The 17,624-nt window shown below is 41.3% G+C and overlaps 1 protein-coding gene across 1 annotated transcript; it reads right to left on the bottom strand.

The window, feature by feature from the left end:
- Positions 1-339: 339 nt before the first annotated feature.
- Positions 340-16,079, bottom strand: PSMC2 (proteasome 26S subunit, ATPase 2). The gene is made up of 12 exons (XM_081102268.1): positions 15,878-16,079; positions 12,334-12,371; positions 11,898-11,979; positions 10,576-10,675; positions 8,005-8,136; positions 7,532-7,604; positions 7,069-7,164; positions 5,729-5,893; positions 4,515-4,602; positions 1,577-1,779; positions 1,388-1,484; positions 340-1,301 (listed from the first exon to the last, which is right to left on the bottom strand). The coding sequence occupies exons 1-12, from the start codon at positions 15,945-15,947 to the stop codon at positions 1,144-1,146; spliced, it is 1,302 nt and encodes a 433-aa protein (XP_080958394.1). The 5' UTR covers positions 15,948-16,079; the 3' UTR covers positions 340-1,143.
- Positions 16,080-17,624: the final 1,545 nt, after the last annotated feature.

The raw sequence follows: 17,624 nt of genomic DNA, 5'->3' as shown, positions 1-17,624 counted from the left end.
ATGAAAGACTAGGGCAGGCTTAGGGGGGGAAAATTTCTAAATTTCACAAAAATGAAAAATCAAAAAAGGATGTGGTTGGATTTTATGAATAAAGGGCTTTAATTTTTCTGTTTGAAAACTTTCCGTGTTTTAAATATTTCAATGTAATACAGCATTTTCTATGTTGTCAACTTTTTCTTTTGTGAATTAAACTGTATCCACCTCTCTTTTGCATTACTTATGAATATTGAACTGCAATAAAAACATTCTTTATTGTGCTTGAGTCTCAGAATTTGGGGGAAGGAGGGAATTATGGAAGGGGTTTGGTGTTGTTTGCACAAGAAATTTTAAAGAAGTCTGTTGAAAATTTCAATGCAACTTATATTTAATACCAAAATTTAAACCATTAATTTATAAAATGAAAAAAAGTACTTATCTGTACAAAGCCAATTCTGGATTTTCTAAATTAGATTATGTGTATATACTTTTTGATTTCACTGTAAATCAATTCTTTTTGATTAATTTGAAATTAAGTCATATTAAAATCAACAATTACAATCAATTATTAATTTAAAATCAAGTCAAATAGCAAAGCAGAACATATTACATAAGATGCTTCTTCCACTCTAAAAAACGTTTGGCCAAAGCTTTATTATGCAACGCAGTAGGGAGAAATCATGGAAATGCATCTGGTCATGTGCCCAGATGAGCTATTCTGATGAGGGCACAATAGCACACTGGTTAGGAGCACAGAGGATAGAGCTGATAAACTTAGACTTTAATCCCAGCTCTGCAACAAGTCAATTTGGAAGGCAAGTTTTTGCATTCATTAGATCAAGATCCATTAAATCTACCTCACTGGGCAGATGGGAGGATATAATGACATATGTACAGCACCCAGCCAATATATGCCTAAGACATACATGCTCTGAGCAAGCACTTTAGGCTATGAAATCCTTAAATGGTAGTGGATCAAAAAATAACGTACACTGTAATAATCTTTTGTGCCTAATGATACTAAATATCACCTTTTATTATACTACAGAGAAAAACTATCTGAAAAAAACATTTTAAAATCATTTATTTTTTTGTGTGAAATGGTTAACAAGTCTATATAAGCTTAGGATTCCAATTAAAAGAAGTGTTTTCATGAAAGCTCAGGGCTCAGTTGTATGTCATGTAGCGGGGAGTAGCACTGAATTTGGCATAGGACTTAATGACCTTATTTACAGCTTCCAAGAAATCCTTCTCAGTAGCTATTTTTCGCCGGGCTCTGATGGCAAACATACCAGCTTCTGTGCAGACACTTCTAATCTCAGCACCTGTCAAAGAAAAAGAAAATAATAGGCTTCATTAAAGCAGCCTGGACAGACAGACCAGCAAATATAAACAAGACCTTTCAACCTACCAGTGCTATTTGGACACAGTCGTGCTAACAATTCAAATCTGATATCTCTTTCAACACTCATTGAACGCGCATGGATTTTAAAAATGTGAGTCCGGCCCTAAAAACAGGGGAATTGAAAAATATTACAATGGAAAACATCACAGGAAGAAAAATTTCAAAAATCCCTTTTCTAAGAAATGGTTTTCTGACCTCTAGATCAGGTAAGCTAAATTCAATCTTCCTGTCCAGTCTCCCTGGCCTCATCAGTGCTGGATCCAAAGTGTCAGGTCTGTTAGTGGCCATCAGTACTTTAATGTTGCCGCGAGGATCAAAACCATCCAGCTGGTTGATCAATTCCAACATCGTTCTCTGTACTTCATTGTCACCTCCAGCGCCATCATCAAAACGAGCCCCTAAGACAAAAGGAAAGACTTACCCAGTCACAGGAGCACTAGCATAACCTGAAAGTACTGTTACTCTCAGCTCAAATCATGCCCTCCAGGGCAAGTGAATTCCAACTTTAAGCAAATCTACACTAATAAAAGAGAAAAATGGTAATTGGCGTACGGCGATACCTTTTTCATTGGCTAATCAGGGCTATATGCAAATTAACTGCCAACTAAGATTGGCAGTTAACTGCCAACAAGATGGCGGCTAATTTGCATATGTAGGCACAATGCAGGGAGGCGAAAGGGAAAGCAGGAAGAAGCCCCCTGCCACTGACAGTGATCGGAAACCCAGGGGGGGAGCTAAGAGCTGGGGGGCAGGGCAAAGGCGGCCCTGGGGCAGCCTTTGCCCTGCCCCCCAGCCATGATCAGAGAATCAGGCGCCTTTGCCGCCCTGGCCAGTGATAGCAGGAAGTAGGGGTGGAGCCAGCGATGGGAGCTGGGCACAGTCGAAGCTGGCAGTCCCAGGAGCTAGGGGTCCCTTGCCTGGGCCTAAAGCGAAGCCCACGATCGCGGGGCCGCTGCCACTGCAGGTCCCCGCTGCCTGGGCCGGACGCCTAGGCCAGAGGCGTTAGGCCTGGGCAGGGGTGGAGCCTGCAACTGCGGGGAGCTGGGGGTTCCCTGCCCAGGCCTGACACCTCTGCCGGAGGCCTCAGGCCTGGTCAAGGGGCCGATCGGTGATTGGTGATCGGCGGGTGATGAGGGTCAACTCCTCTGTCTGAGGCATCAGGCCTGGGCGGGGGGCGGAGCCAGTGATCGGGGGGAGATGGGGGTCCCCTGTCCAAGCCTGACACCTCTGGCGGAGGCGTCAGGCCTGGGCAAGGGGCCGATCAGGCGATCAGAGGGTGATGGGGGTCAACGCCTGAGGGCTCCCAGTATGTGAGAGGGGGCAGGCTGGGCTGAGGGACACTCCCCCGCCACACACACACACACCCAGTGCACGAATTTCGTGCACCGGGCCCCTAGTCCTATAATAACTGCCTGATTTTCACAAAACTAATTAGAAAGTGAATCTTTCAAAAGGCTCGTCATAGATTTATTTAACATAGACTTCATTAAAGTATTTTTTAACCTAGCCGGTTTTGCTCAGTGGATAGAACATCGGCCTGCGGACTGAAGGGTCTCAGGTTCGATTCTGGTCAAGGGCACATGCCCAGGTTGCAGGCTTGTTCCCAAGTAGGGGGCATGCAGGAGGCAGCCAATCAATGATTCTCTCATCATTAATGTTTCTATTTCTCTCCCTCTCCCTTCCTCTCTGAAATCAATAAAAATATTTTTTAAAATAAAAATAAAGTATTTTTTAAATCCTCTTCAAGGTACTTTGTTTTGAAATCACTCAAATGTACACCAAGACTAGGCAGCAGAATACATGAAACAGCTATAATGTAAGAAACTGCCATACTCTTCCACATTTCTCAAAACTCTTCTTAAAAATAGGGCTAGCACCATAATACAGTAGAAATATAACTTACACTATCACACTATTTTGGATACATTAATGTACTCTCAGATAAATGTCTGTCTCATTTCAACCAAAATAGCAAAAACAAAACCAAACAAAAAATAAGCCTCCAAGTATATATTTTCATTTTAAAATTATAGAGATACATACTGTTGTATTAGCGTATTATGTACAAAGTAACACAAAAAATTAAAAAATAAGATTAAAATTAAATAAGGAAAAATTGGTAGTATTTTCTTCCTGCACCCTAGTACTGTTTTAAAATATATTTTATTGATTTTTTATAGAGAGGAAGGGAGAGGGATAGTTAGAAACATCGATATGAGAGAAACATCGATCAGCTACCTCCTGTACACTCCCTACTGGAGCTGTGCCTGCAACCAAGGTACATGCCCTTGACCAGAATTGAACCTGGGACCCTTGAGTCCGCAGGCTGACGCTCTATCCACCGAGCCATACCGGTCAGGGCCCTAGTACTGTTTTATACACAACCCACCTTGGAAAGCGTAAGTTCAGAGCATCCTGACATTGTAAGGCTTATGGCTTATTCCAATGACACTATAAAAATTACTTCAAGATCACCACACTGCATCATATACTGGGCTCAAGTTAACCACTTGAAGACATTAACTACAGCCTGTCCCAATTCCACAACGTCCACCCGTATAAAAGCAAACTCTAGATAACCTAACCACAGTCCCCTAACAGTGTTACAAGGTCCACTGTATTTTCAAGTCATTTTTATCACTGAGTTCCTTAAACAAAAAATCTCTGGCCAGTTGACACTTCTCCCTAGTAAGGATCATTCCTCTTATAGACTATAACAACAGTCAAGGCCTACAGAAGTTTCGTTTTCAAAATCTATCACACTACTTTACAACTCTCAAAAACCCATAAAATAAGCAGGGCAGGAATTACCATGCCCATTATAAGATGAGCAAACTTAGGCTCAAGAGTTAGTTAAAACAAGTGGTCTGGATCGCACAGTTAATAGTGTATTTCATCAGATCTACGAAGCCAACAGTAACAATACTTGTGTGCACTTTATAAAATACCAGCACCAATTAAATTATGCCCCAGTGCTTTCTTATCACATTAAGTGAAGCTGTATCCCAAGTTAGGAATTGTTCAAGTGTGAAAATATGTCACATGAATGAAATTAGGAAAGTACAAAGATAAAGACTTTGAAAAATAGCAAAGCTATATAACATTTCTTTTTACTTTAAAATACCATTCATACCTCCAATAGCATCAATTTCATCAAAGAAGATAAGGCAGGCTTTTTTTGTTCTGGCCATTTCAAAGAGCTCTCGAACCATTCGTGCCCCCTAATGGGAAAAATAATTTGTTAATTTAGAGTTAATTTTTAAATCTTCAAGAATATAGTAAAAAGTTATACTTCAAACTTTTCAATATTGCTAAAAGTATCCTCAACTATTATTATCCCAGGCTTTTTCCAAAAAACAACAACTGAAGTTTGTTACCTATTCCATCAAATTAACCTTATTCATGTTAAATTAATCTTATTAGCCTTAAGTAATTTTATGATTTCTGTGCCTAGTAAACAGCCAATAGCTGTAAGACCTGAAGAGGTCAAATTAATAAATAAAGCCACCATTTCAATCAGTTACACCTGAGGAAATAAAAGCATTTGACTTATCACTTGGCATTTCTGATCACTGAATTTGATTTGTAAGTGTTGCTCAGAGACTAAACGTACTGCATAGCTCAATTCATGCAGTTCCTTTTCTAATTCTTATTGTAAGTATTCTAGTCATTAACATTTCAGATACAATATATACAGCCCTAGACTTACTCTCTAATGAAAAAATCTGTGTGTGTGAGAGAGAGAGAATGTGTTGTGAGTATAGATAGATGCTCCATGTTTTCTTTCTCAGTAGAGCATAAAAGGTCGGCCCTAAAGCAAAAGCACACTTCTGAATGCATTCACCAGGCATTTCTGGGATATTTCTCTTACTAACCAAATTTGTAGAAAAAGTCGTATTTCTGAGGCGATGCATGGTAATTAAAAATGTTAAGCAGGCCCTAGCTGCTTTGGCTCAGTGGATAGAACATCAGCCTGCGGACTGAAGGGTCCCAGGTTCGATTCCAGTCAAGGGTACATGCCTCGGTTGCGGGCTCGATCCCCAGTATGGGGTATGCTGGGGGCAGCCGATCAATGATTCTCTCTCATTGATGTTTCTATCTCTCCCTCTCTCTTCCTCTCTGAAATTAATAAAATAAATAAATAAAAATAAAAATGTTAAGCAGTTGTTTATTTCCAAATGACCACAAGGGAAAGCTGGTGGCTTCTACATCTACTAATTACAATCCATCAATCAAGAAATTTCAGGTCTCAATTTTTCTATGTGAAACTGCCATTTAAATTTCATCCCTGCTTTATAAATTTTTCACAGAGCTACAAATTCTTTGATTATGATCAATTTACTTTACCTCACCGACATATTTCTGCACAAGTTCAGATCCAATAACTCGAATGAAGCAAGCATCAGTCCTGTTAGCAACTGCCCGAGCACAGAGTGTCTTGCCTGTACCCGGTGGACCAAAGAGCAGCACGCCCTTGGGAGGCTCAATGCCAAGGTTAACAAACCTCTCTGGCTGTGATGGAGACAGAATATTTATAATTATCACTCACTTCTGTATAATAAAAATAAGACTACTTCTACATCAATATATTTAAACCAAAACTATTAAGTCCACAATCTATATACTTGACCTAATAAGAACTTTACTTATTCTAAAATATAAGATATAAACTAGACTCATATCTATAATAATAAAAGTGTACTATGCTAATTAGACCAGACGTCATTCCAGATATCCTTCGGACAAAGCCGGGGCTGCGAGGGAAGCCCGGGTCCCGGGTGTCTGCTGGCGGCTAGAGGGAAGTCCGGGTCCCGGGTTCCCGAGGGAAGCTGGTGCTGGCAGCCGGGGAAAGGAAGGCCTACTCTTGCATGAATTTCGTGCATCGGGCCTCTAGTAGATACATAAGGCTGAATGGCTTTTAAAGGCATTTCTACTATCCAGGCTTAACAATTCTTTTTTTCTAATTTAAAAATAATTGCAGTGTTTAAAGAACAAAAGTAGCCCTAACCGGTTTGGCTCAGTGGATAGAGCATCAGCCTGGTAACTCAAGGGTCCCAGGTTCAAGTCCGGTCAAGGGCATGTACCTTGGTTGCGGGCACATCCCCAGTAGGGAGTGTGCAGGAGGCAGCTGATGGATGTTTCTAACTCTCTATCCCTCTCCCTTCCTCTCTGTAAAAAAATCAATAAAATATATTTTAAAAAAAATAAAAATCATCATTCTCCCCTTTTAAAAAAAATAAAAACAAATAAATAACAAAAGTATTTTCTGGTATTTTATGTACTAGTTTTCCATTATTGTCCCAAGTTTACTTCAATTCCATTTAAGCTCTTTTTTTCTTGACATCATTCAAGCACAAGAAGACATCATTCAAGCACAGGGTTTCTTCTACAATAAACTATAACATATTTAACAAACTGCTAAAGGTTATACGTCAACCTCCTGTGTCACTAAAAGTAGAAAATCTTTCTCTTTTTTTAATTGGCTTGACCACTCAATCCTTTTGCTTTCTCTTCTGGAACTTACCTATTCTCCACACCTCCACCCTCTATCCCCTCAAAAATTTCCATTAAGGATATTATAAAATACAAAAAGCTACCTAATAAATAGGCCATTTTAGTGCACAGCGTACAATAGGCTATCATATCTTTATACAAAGAAATTTAAAATGCAACACTCAGCCACTTACATGAAGTAGAGGGGTTTCAACTACTTCTCGAAGTTTCTCAATCTGTTCCTTACAGCCACCCACATCACTGTATGTGACATCAGGTTTTTCCTCTACCTAAAAGAGGGAAGAAAATGTACAACATATAGTCACAGATTTCTGAATACTAGTCCAAAAGTTCTATCTAGTAGAGTAGACCCAATACCCTAAAGAAAAATCAAATTTATACCAAGTAATCATTTTTTTAAATGGAATATATTGCCCAGTGCACTAGAATCACTTGCTATGTTACTTATGATATTGAGAGATAAACTAGCAAAAACTAATAAAGACTTTCTCAACTGAAAAGTGTTTTAGAAAATTTGGGCAAATCAATACATACCCACATATTAACAATAAATATCAGTTAAAGTTTCAAACTTTCTTGAGATGGATGCAGCTGTATTCTAAGTCATGCCGTTTCTTTTCCCCCATAGTTCCTTACCTGCATCATGGTAACTGTTGGGTCAATCTTAGGAGGCAGTGGAATGTGAATTTGATACTTATTTCTGTCCACACTAAAAAGGTAAAAAAGATACTAAGATTTTCAAAAAACTTTCTAAGTGAATTATGTATTCTGTAAACATGAATTACATTAACTCGATCCTTATAACTATCCTCCACTTACACCATGTTACCTTAAATAGGCCGGCAAACTCAACTCTCAAATTCTGCATTTACTTTATGACAGTTGAAGTCATTCAATGAAAGCCATAGTGGCGGTAGGGGAAAAGAGGAAGGTGTGAGGTCAGGAAGTGGATGCAGAACAAAGGATGTTCAAACGGAAGTACTCTGCTAGATCATCCCTTGGTATTCCATGGCAACCAGTACATTCATTCAAAAGAAAGCCAAGGATGTGAGAATGTGGCGTGGTCTCTTTAATGGAAAATGAGTATTTATTATGAATAGTAATCTTACCCAACTCTCATCCCTTCTTCAATGTCAGTCGGCGCCACCTGATCACTGAGGTCCACCACAAACTTGGCGAACTGCTTCACGTTGATGATGTACTTTGGGTCCTCCGAATCAGCATTGATGATCTTCGTACACCTAACACAGCAAAAGACTCGGTTAGAGGAAGGAACCGAAACCACTAATAACGAATTCAAGTAACTAGATTCTCCCCTGGGCAAGCAGCACACTAATGAGCAGGTGGAAACTAGAACTGCAGAAACTGGGCCACTGTTAAAAGATTCTTTTCTATAGAATATGCTTCATTCCAAGGGCCCACACAAATTAAGCCAAGCCATAACATTTTTAAAAGATGCATACCCCTGGAAATTTAACCCAAATATTTCATCATCAGGAAGTTCTCTGATTTCTTGATTTTCATAACTATATTACTTTATTAGCGATACTTCTCTATGTCTTAAGTCAGCAATTGTCAACTGGTGGGCTACAAGAATTTTTAAAACATGCAGTACCTGACTAGTCAGAGGCACTGACCTCTTTTCCCTTAGATTGTCAAATAAAAAAATGCCAACAGCCAACACAACAAAAGCCATCCAGTTGAATGAATAAAAAGTATACCTTTTTTTGTCCAATCAGCAAATATAGTTTTTGATGTGCCACAGAATTTTAGTAATTAGTTTGTGTGCCATGAGATGAAAATGGTTGAAAACTGCTATCTTAAGTTACTTTCCTTTTTATTTTCCCTATCAAAAGACAGTCATCTTGTCTTACACTAAGTAATAAATGTTTTTCCATTCTTTCCTGAGTTTATACAATGATTTTTATTGTTGTTGCAGTTTTTAACTTAAATGTATTTTTTTTCGGTGTGACACATGAAGGCAAATTTATAATTATGTGTACATTATATAAAGTACTCTACTGCCTTTCCTCTTCTATATTATTTGTGTACTGAAGAAAAACAAAAACAGAAGACAGAACTCATGTTAGAGAGAACTCATGTCATAATCTGTAACAACAAATACAGGGAAATACAACAGTCTCTGGAGTATGCATACAGGTAGCACAAACAGTAAGGTGAAGATGTTTTGTCCTTGAAGCATTAACTGTGTGACAAAACTGTTTCCTATTACTAGCCAAGGTCTACCAGGGAGGCAGAATTACATATATAAACGTATTTATCACTACTTTATCTGACAGACCCTGCCAACACTGTATGCACAGACACGGACTTTTTAATCCACAGCTGAAAAGGTATAGACTATACAGGGACCTCAACTTCCAGAATGGTGAGACAAGAACCTTTGAAAGTACGCTCCTCCTTGAACATGAAGTGAATGCTGGCAAAAATAGTTAAAAAAAAAAAAAAAAAAAAAGCAAGAATGATTAGCATATTAGAAGAGCAATCCTAGAGGTCCAATATTCAAATGACAGAAGTCCAAAATAGAGGACTTCTATTATTTGGATATTAGAAAATGGAAAGAAGGAAATTATTCAAATAATTTCAAGAAAATGTGCCACCCTGAAGGACATGAGAGCCCAGCATCATGGGTGTAAATACACCAACATCAAGGCACATCATCATGAAATTTTAGAACAAGTGACAACAAGAGAAGACCCTACAATTTTCAAAGGAAAATCAGGTCACATATCCTGAACTGAGAATCAGAATGGCTTGAGACTAACACTACAGATGGAGGACAATGAAACAATACCTTCAGATTTCTGAAGGAGAAAAAAACTTTATACCAGCCAAGACATTTACAGACATGTATGGTCTCAAAATAGTACCTCCTAAATGACCCTCTTTCATGAAGCTACCAGAGAATATGGCCCATCTAATGAGGGTACGAGTAAACCGAACAGAGTTGGTACACAAACAATATGAGAGAGGCAAAGGGAACCTCCAGAGGAAGAAATGACAGGATGATTGTGAGTCAACAGGCATAAAGGGCAACTGGTCAAACTGAAGCAGGTCAGAGAGTGCTGGGGAAGGTCAACCTGAGAGATGCTGCCGGTGCGCCTGAGGTATACACGAGGGAAAACCTGAGGGAGACGGACCTAATGCATCAGGAGAGCAGGGTAGGCAATCAGGAGAAACTGAGGGGTTTAGTAATATACATACAAATTATGGCAAGTAAAAGAAAAAGTGGTACAAGAAAGGGAAAGTAATCACAATTTACTTCCTGGCTCTTTATGAATAGGGTTTATCTAGCCACGATTATGCTGAATACTGATCTAACCTAAATTTTAATGTAAGTACATTAGGAGGATATTGGGACAGGAAGCCATACAGCAGGATGAAGAGGACCAAACTACCTTCAGTATTTGTTATGTCTGAGAAAGGGACAGTGGGACAGCGAAGATGGAAGGGAAGATTCACATTTGCCCTGCGTCTTTCTGTATCACTTTGAATCTTTTATATGATTATGGCTTCACCTAGTTCTTGAATAATTGTTTAAGGTAACACTTTTAACCCCAGATACTTTTGTAGAAAGCTTTATTTACTTGGAATTTAGAATGAACATTCTCTATGATCACATTATACCTGAGACTCAAATAAATTTCCACAGGACATACCTCGCAACCTGCAAAGGCTGTTCACTCTGGAGTGTTTGCTTATCTGCAGCCAAATCCCAGAGTGCTGGTGGGGCCAGGCCAGTGTCAGACTCTTTAATACCTACATAAAGAGATTATAAAATTCACTAAAATGTAAGCATCACTAAAGTAAACTTTCTCAACCTCTACACTAATGACATTTTGAACTAAATAATTTGTTGCAGAGGGTGTCCTGTGCATTACAGGATGGTTAGCAACATCCCTGACACTAGCCACTAGAGGCCACTGGCACCGTCTCCCCCTCCAGCCCTGAGAATCACGACTATCTCCAGAGACTACCAAATGCTCTGAGGGACGGAGGGGGGCAAAATCACCCAGCTGAAAACTGCTGCCCTAAAGTAGTCATAAGCCAAAACTTTAATAACATATTTGACATTTTTTGTGGTCAAATATTATAAAATGTCACCACTGAAATTCCCAAGAAAAGTTTCCAATTACTAGGCAATAGCCCACTTACTTCAAGCAGTACCATGTGAGATCATATTTTTATTCAATAAGAAACTTTAACTGGTTTTAAGAGTTTATTAAAGCCCTAGCCGGTTTGGCTCAGTGATAGAGCATTGGTCTATGAACAGAAGGGTCCCAGTCGATTCCGGTCAAGGGCACATGCCCAGATTTCAGGCTCGATCCCCAATGAGGAGCATGCAGGAGGCAGCCAATCAATGATTCTCTCTCATCATTTATGTTTCTACCTCTCCCTTCCTCTCTGAAATCAATATAAAAAAAAAGTTTATTAAATATGGCTTTGACCAACAGAAACATTAATTGCTTAAAGGATAATGTTATTTCTTTGTGTGTGTGTGTGTGTGTTTGCTTAAAGTATTACAAAGGGTATTACCTATGTGTCCTTTTTTCCCCCGCCCTTGACAATCCCCTGGCCTCCCCCACCCCCCAGTGTCTTATGTCCATTGGTTATGCTTATATGCATGCATACAAGTCCTTCGGTTGATCTCTTACCCCCCCTCCCTTCTGCCCCCCAACCCTCCCCGGCCTTCCCACTGCAGTTTGACAATCTGAGGCAGCTCTGCCTCTGTATCTATTATTGTTCAAAAGTTTATAATGGTCTCTATTATCCATGAATGAGATGTTATTTCTTAATTGCTTAAGCATTAAACTTGTTTGTAAAAGGAAGTAAAAGAGCTTATTAAATGAGATCCAATTTCTTAAAAGATAGGAACGATAATTTTTTAAAATCTGTAATTCATGAAAGAGCAACATTTATATTTTAAATTCTTTGATATGATTATTACATTTAGAGAGAGGAAACAGAAATTAAATTATACCAGTGAGCTCATTAATTTTCTTGAGAAGTTGTTGAATGTCATCTTCAACCTGCTTGATCTGCCTAGAGTAAGTGCTCTGACCCTAGGAGATAAAGTTCAGTTTAATTGGAGTATCAAGAAATCAACAATTTATTAAACTACAAAAACACTTATTTCACATACAGTAAATATTTGTGTAAATTGTTTTAAATATCTTTCTACAGAGTTCTACATTTTAATTACAAACAGTATAAAAATAATATTTAAACTTAGACACACTGAATATTTACACTCTGATTTATTCTAGATAGAATCTGTAAAAAGGTGACTTTATTTCAGTAAAGATTACTATAAACTTCTAGATATTCTCTTCTAATTATTTTGGAAGAGCAATACCAACAATAGTTCTTATTTCAACATAAAACATCTATATTGTGTAGACACTGAAAGGACTTACATAAGTTTTCAGCAAGGCAATATCACCCTCATCCAAAGCTGGAAAAAAAAGAAAGAAAACACATGAGATTCAAACAAAAGAAATTAGAGCTAACAATTCTCTGTTCAAATCCAAAGCTCATTAGTTGAGTGAGAAAAAATGTGCAAAGTTGTAACGATATAACTACAACCTTCAAACAGTTGCTGGAATCCTGGATAACTGGGTGAAGGTGGATTTAAAAGAATACACAGCCAGTGCTGGCGAGTCTCAAAGAGATGTGATCCATTAAGAACAGGTAGCCCAAAGAACAGCTTGAGAATCAAAACAACCTGACACCAGTCCCAACAAAGTCAAGCATTTGCTAAGTAACCTTGGAAAAATCATTTAATCTCTGAGCACCAGTTTTCTCATCTGAAAAATAGACAATGGTCCTTTCCACCACGAGAAGACAGAAGATGCCTGTCTGCAACCTGGAAGAGGGCTCTCACCAGAACCCACTTATGCTGACATCCTGACCTCAGACTTCCAGCCTCCAAAACCAATCAGACCATCAGATACCTGCATCCAAGAAAGGACCTTCACCATGACTCACGACCCCCCCAGAGTTCATCTTGCACAACAAAGTTAAACCCAAAATTACATAACTTATAGCAAAGCACATAAAGAGTGGCTTTACCCCTTGGCCAGGTAATTCAGTTGGTTAGAGTGTGCGTTCTCCTGATATGCCAGGTTGCAGGTTCGATCCCAGGTCAGGGCACATATAAGAAACAATCAACAGCCTTAGCTGGTTTGGCTCAGTGGATAGAGCGTCGGCCTGCGGACTGAAGGGTCCAAGGTTCGATTACAGTCAGGGACACATGCCTGGGTTGCAGGCTTGATCCCCAGTATAGGGGGCATGCAGGAGGCAGCTGATTAGTGATTCTCTCTCATCGCTGATATTTGTTTCTCTCTCTCTCTCTCTCTCTCTCCCCCTCTACCTTCCTCTCTGAAATCAATAAAAATATATGTTAAAAAGTCAATGAATGCATAATGAAGTGAAACAACAAATCGATGTTCTCTCTCAAAAAAATACATAAATAATGAAAAATAGAAATAATAATTTATCCTCAGTGTTGCTATAAGATTACATAAAATATGAAGAGCATAAAATACTATACACACGTTAGCCACTAACTGTATCCAAGGGATAAATTTATTACCTCGTTGACAGAGTAGCATACCCAGAGAAGTACACAGAAGAAATGTTAAATCTCTGTACTAAGTTTTCCATTAGGTGACTGAGTACCTCTGAGGTTTACAGTGGCCTAAAATATTTTCAAGGGAAAGAGTAGAATATGAGATGAACGTAGAGAGGGAATGCTCTTTCTCTGAGGAGAGTTTGGAAACAGGGAAGAAGGGCACGAGGAGAGGCTGAAGTTACTTAGAGAGGGAAGAATTAGAGAAAAGAGAAAAACACACCCTAAGAATGCTTTAAAATAGTCTATAAGGAACAAAAAACAGCATAAAGATAAGACTACATAAGGGCCTATTGGGAAATTGTGTATGAAAATGGTGTGCATGTCTCATGCACTGTGTGTAAAAGCGTACAGTCTCCAGGAGACTAATTTGGCCGTTTCTATCAAAATTACAACTCCATTTATAAAATATATTCTACAGCTTGTGTTTGAGCATGTAGTAAAAGTTATATGAACAAGGTTACTCACTGCTCTATAACGGCCAACAGACTGGAAGAAAAATGTCCGTGAATAATGATTAATTTCATACATTACACCCCCAAAACTGGAATACTATGCAGATGCAGAGAGACATAACACTGACTCCATATAATATGAACTTAGTTCGCACTAGCTCGTTTGGCTCAGTGGATAGAGTGTCGGCCTGCGGACTGAAGGGTCCCAGGTTCGATTCCGGCCAAGGGCATGTACCTGGGTTGCGGGCACATCCCCAGTGGGGAGTGTGCAGGAGGCGGCTGATCGATGTGTCTCTCATCGATGTTTCTAACTCTCTATCCCTCTCCCTTCCTCTCTGTAAAAAATCAATAAAATATATTTTTAAAACATTGAACTTATTTCTAATACATATTAAAACTGAAAAGCAAGATGTACAGCATTCTGCATTTATGTAAAAAATAAAATACATGAGCAAAATTGCTAGCATATGCATAGAAAATGTCTATTTGCTTCTGTGGGTAAGAGGTGGCTGGGGCCAGGGCTGAGACAATTGTCAATGTATCTTTCTTCTCCCTTTTGAGCTTTAGGCACGTAAAGGTATCATCAAGTTAAAGGAACGTTTGTTTGTTTTTAAAAGAAAATTATGTTTCAGGACCCTGGCTCTGCGGTAGGCAGTTAGACAGACATGAGCAGAGCAGGGTGATGGGTCAGGTACAGAAATTCACCAGGGTGCCTAACAGAGGACAGCTGTCGGGTAGGACCGTGCCCCCGGTGTGACCTTCCCTCCCCTGGCATACCCCTGGTCCAGCGGTTTGGACCCCCTGACCTTCCCTCCCGGGAGCCCCAGGCCCAAAAAGGCAACAAAACCAGACCAGGCACCCTATGGCTGACCTCAGGGCCAGCTGCTTTGGATAATGACCCCCTGCCCTGAGCCAACCAACCAATTAGTGGAGACCTAGGCTCTGAAAGGACGCACCTGGAAAACTGCTGCGATGTCCCCCCGGGACCTTCCCGAAAATCTCCACCCTCAAACCCTTAGGGCTGAGCACCCTGCCCCTTCCCCCCACCCCCCAGGCACATTACCTTCACCTTCCTCACTCCCGAACTCCAAGGGCCCTTCCTTCGCCTCTAAAACGTGTTTCTTTTTTTCTAATATATTTTATTATTTTTTTTACAGAGAGGAAGGGAGAGGGATAGAGAGCTAGAAACATCGATGAGAGAGAAGCATCGATCAGCTGCCTCCTGCACACCCTCCACTGGGGATGTGCCCGCAATCATGGCACATGCCCTTGACCGGAATCGAACCTGGGACCCTTGAGTCCACAGGCCAACGCTCTATCCACTGAGCCACACCGGACAGGGCTAAAACGTGTTTCTTAAGTCCATTTCTTCTACAAATTACTTCTCCTCCTCCGTGATTTCCCAAATAAATGTTCTCTTATAGTGTGAGTCTGGGCTCCGAATTCTTTCCCAGCCAGAACGCAGGCCAGAGGCTGCTGAACCCGGGTGCGGGCCGACCCCGTCCCGCCCACAACAGCTCCAGGCTGGCTGTCCCACTTCCCAGCACGGGGCCCGGGGCAGAGAGGGGCACCCAGGGGACCAGCACCACTAGGCCGGGCAACTTTCCACGGCCTGCGAGGCCGGGCGGGGAGCCCGACTTCTTCAAGACCCGAGAGCTGAACCTCAATAACAGTGTCAGCCAGCGGGAGATGCAGAACTTGGAGCGCGCGGAGACGGAAAGGGCCGGCGGGCTGACCCGGCTGCGGCCCCAGATCCAATCACCAGCCGCACAAAAGGAGCGAGGACCGAGCGCCCGACAGGAATCCCGCCTCGGCCCCGGGGCCCAGCCTGGTGCGAACTCGGCCGGCCCGGAACTCCTGCCTCCGTCGACTGACCTCGGATGGGCTTGTCCTCCTTCTCCTCCTCTTTGGTTTTCCGCTGATCCGCACCGAGGTAATCCGGCATTTTCGGAGATGCAGCTGCCTCAGCCCCGCAGTAATTACACAGCACCTTCCTCGCTTCCGGTGGTGCCTGCCTTGTTCTTCCCCCCCCCCCCCCCCGGAAGTAGAGCCGGCTCCGCGGGCCCCTTTACTCTGCGCACCGGAAGCGGAAGAGCGCCCCGGGATACGCGCGCTGGCGTCGGGGTCGCGGTTGTGGGAGAAGGAATTCCCTGTTAGGAGAGAGCCCCAGCCCGCACTACTGCTGCCCCGAGCAACAGATCTCAGGGCCAACCCTGGCCCAGCCGCTGAGTTTACGTCCTGGTTTAGTTATGTACCTACTGTGTACTCTCGGGCAACTTCTGTACATATGCTTTAATTAAGCCTTTACTTCACGCTATGGCGGAGGCTTTAAATAAGTGTTTTATTGCTTAAGTAACAGCATGTTAAATATGCAATAACAGTGGCTAGATCTACAAGTAGGGTGGAGGTAAAGAGGAGCTTACCTTCTGTTTACCTTGAGTTATAAACCTGAGTTAACTCAGGATGGGGAGGCAAATGTTTTCAATTTTTAAAAACGTATTTTTATTGATTTCAGAGAAGAAGGGAGAGGGGGAGAGAGATAGAAACACCAATGATGAGAGTGAATCATTGATCGGCTGCCTCCTGCACACCCCTAGGGGGGATCAAGCCCACAACCCGGGCAGGTGCTCTTCCCCGGAGTCCATCGGGGACCCTTCAGTCCGCAGGCTGATGCGCTACCCACTGAGCTAACCTCTAGGGCTGCTTTCAATTTTTGAACCTGCTACTAAAGCAGAGTGGTACCAGCCTCAGATACAAAGAAGTCGGGGAAAAGAGCAGTTTTGAAAGAAGTGAGCTTGGGAGATGAGGAATGAAGAGAGCAATTAGGAAACAATTGTAGAATTTAGAAATAAAGTCTGGCTCTTCTGAGTATTAGAGGACGCAGCGTGAAAAGGAGAGGATAGGAGTACAGGATAGGAGAAAATATGGCAAATCATGTGATAATAGGTAATATCCAGAATATATAACGAACTACAACTCAACAAGAAAGCAAACAACCGGCCTTAAAAACTTGTAAATGCGCCCTGGCCAGTGTTGCTCTGTGGTTACTGCATCAGCCTGCGCAGGGAAGGGTTGCAAGTTTGATTCCCGGTCAAGGGCATGTACCTGGGTTGCAGGTTCCATTCCCCATCCCAGTCAGGTGCGTTGGGGAGGTTGGGGCAGGGGGGAGGGGGGACCAATCCTTGTGTCTCTCCCACACTGATGTTTCTCTCCCCCCTCCCCCTCCACTCTCACTAAAAGAAAAATCAATGGGAAAAATATCCTCAGGTAAGGATCAACAAAAAACAAGGGGGAGGGATAGACTTGAGCAGACATCTCTCCAAAGATCATATACTGGTAAGTGCCCAGCAAGCACATGAAAAGATGCTCAACATCACTAGCAATAGGGGGAAATGAATCAAAACCATGAGATATCACCTCATACTCACTAGAATGGTGACTATAAAAAAGAGAAAAAGAAAAGTGTTGATGAGGATGTTGAGAAAATGGAAACCTTGTACAGTTCATGGGGAAGTAAAATGGTGTAACTGCTATGGAAAATTAAAAATGAAATTGCCATATGATCCAGCAATTCTAGTTCTGAGTATATACCCAAAGGAATTGAAAACAGGACCTTCAAGAG

Source organism: Myotis nattereri (genome assembly GCF_964212035.1).
Source record: "Myotis nattereri genome assembly, chromosome: 11".
NCBI classification, from domain to species: domain Eukaryota; kingdom Metazoa; phylum Chordata; class Mammalia; order Chiroptera; family Vespertilionidae; genus Myotis; species Myotis nattereri.
Note: the sequence above shows the minus strand (reverse complement) of the source record. Positions and strands in the feature narration are given on the sequence as shown.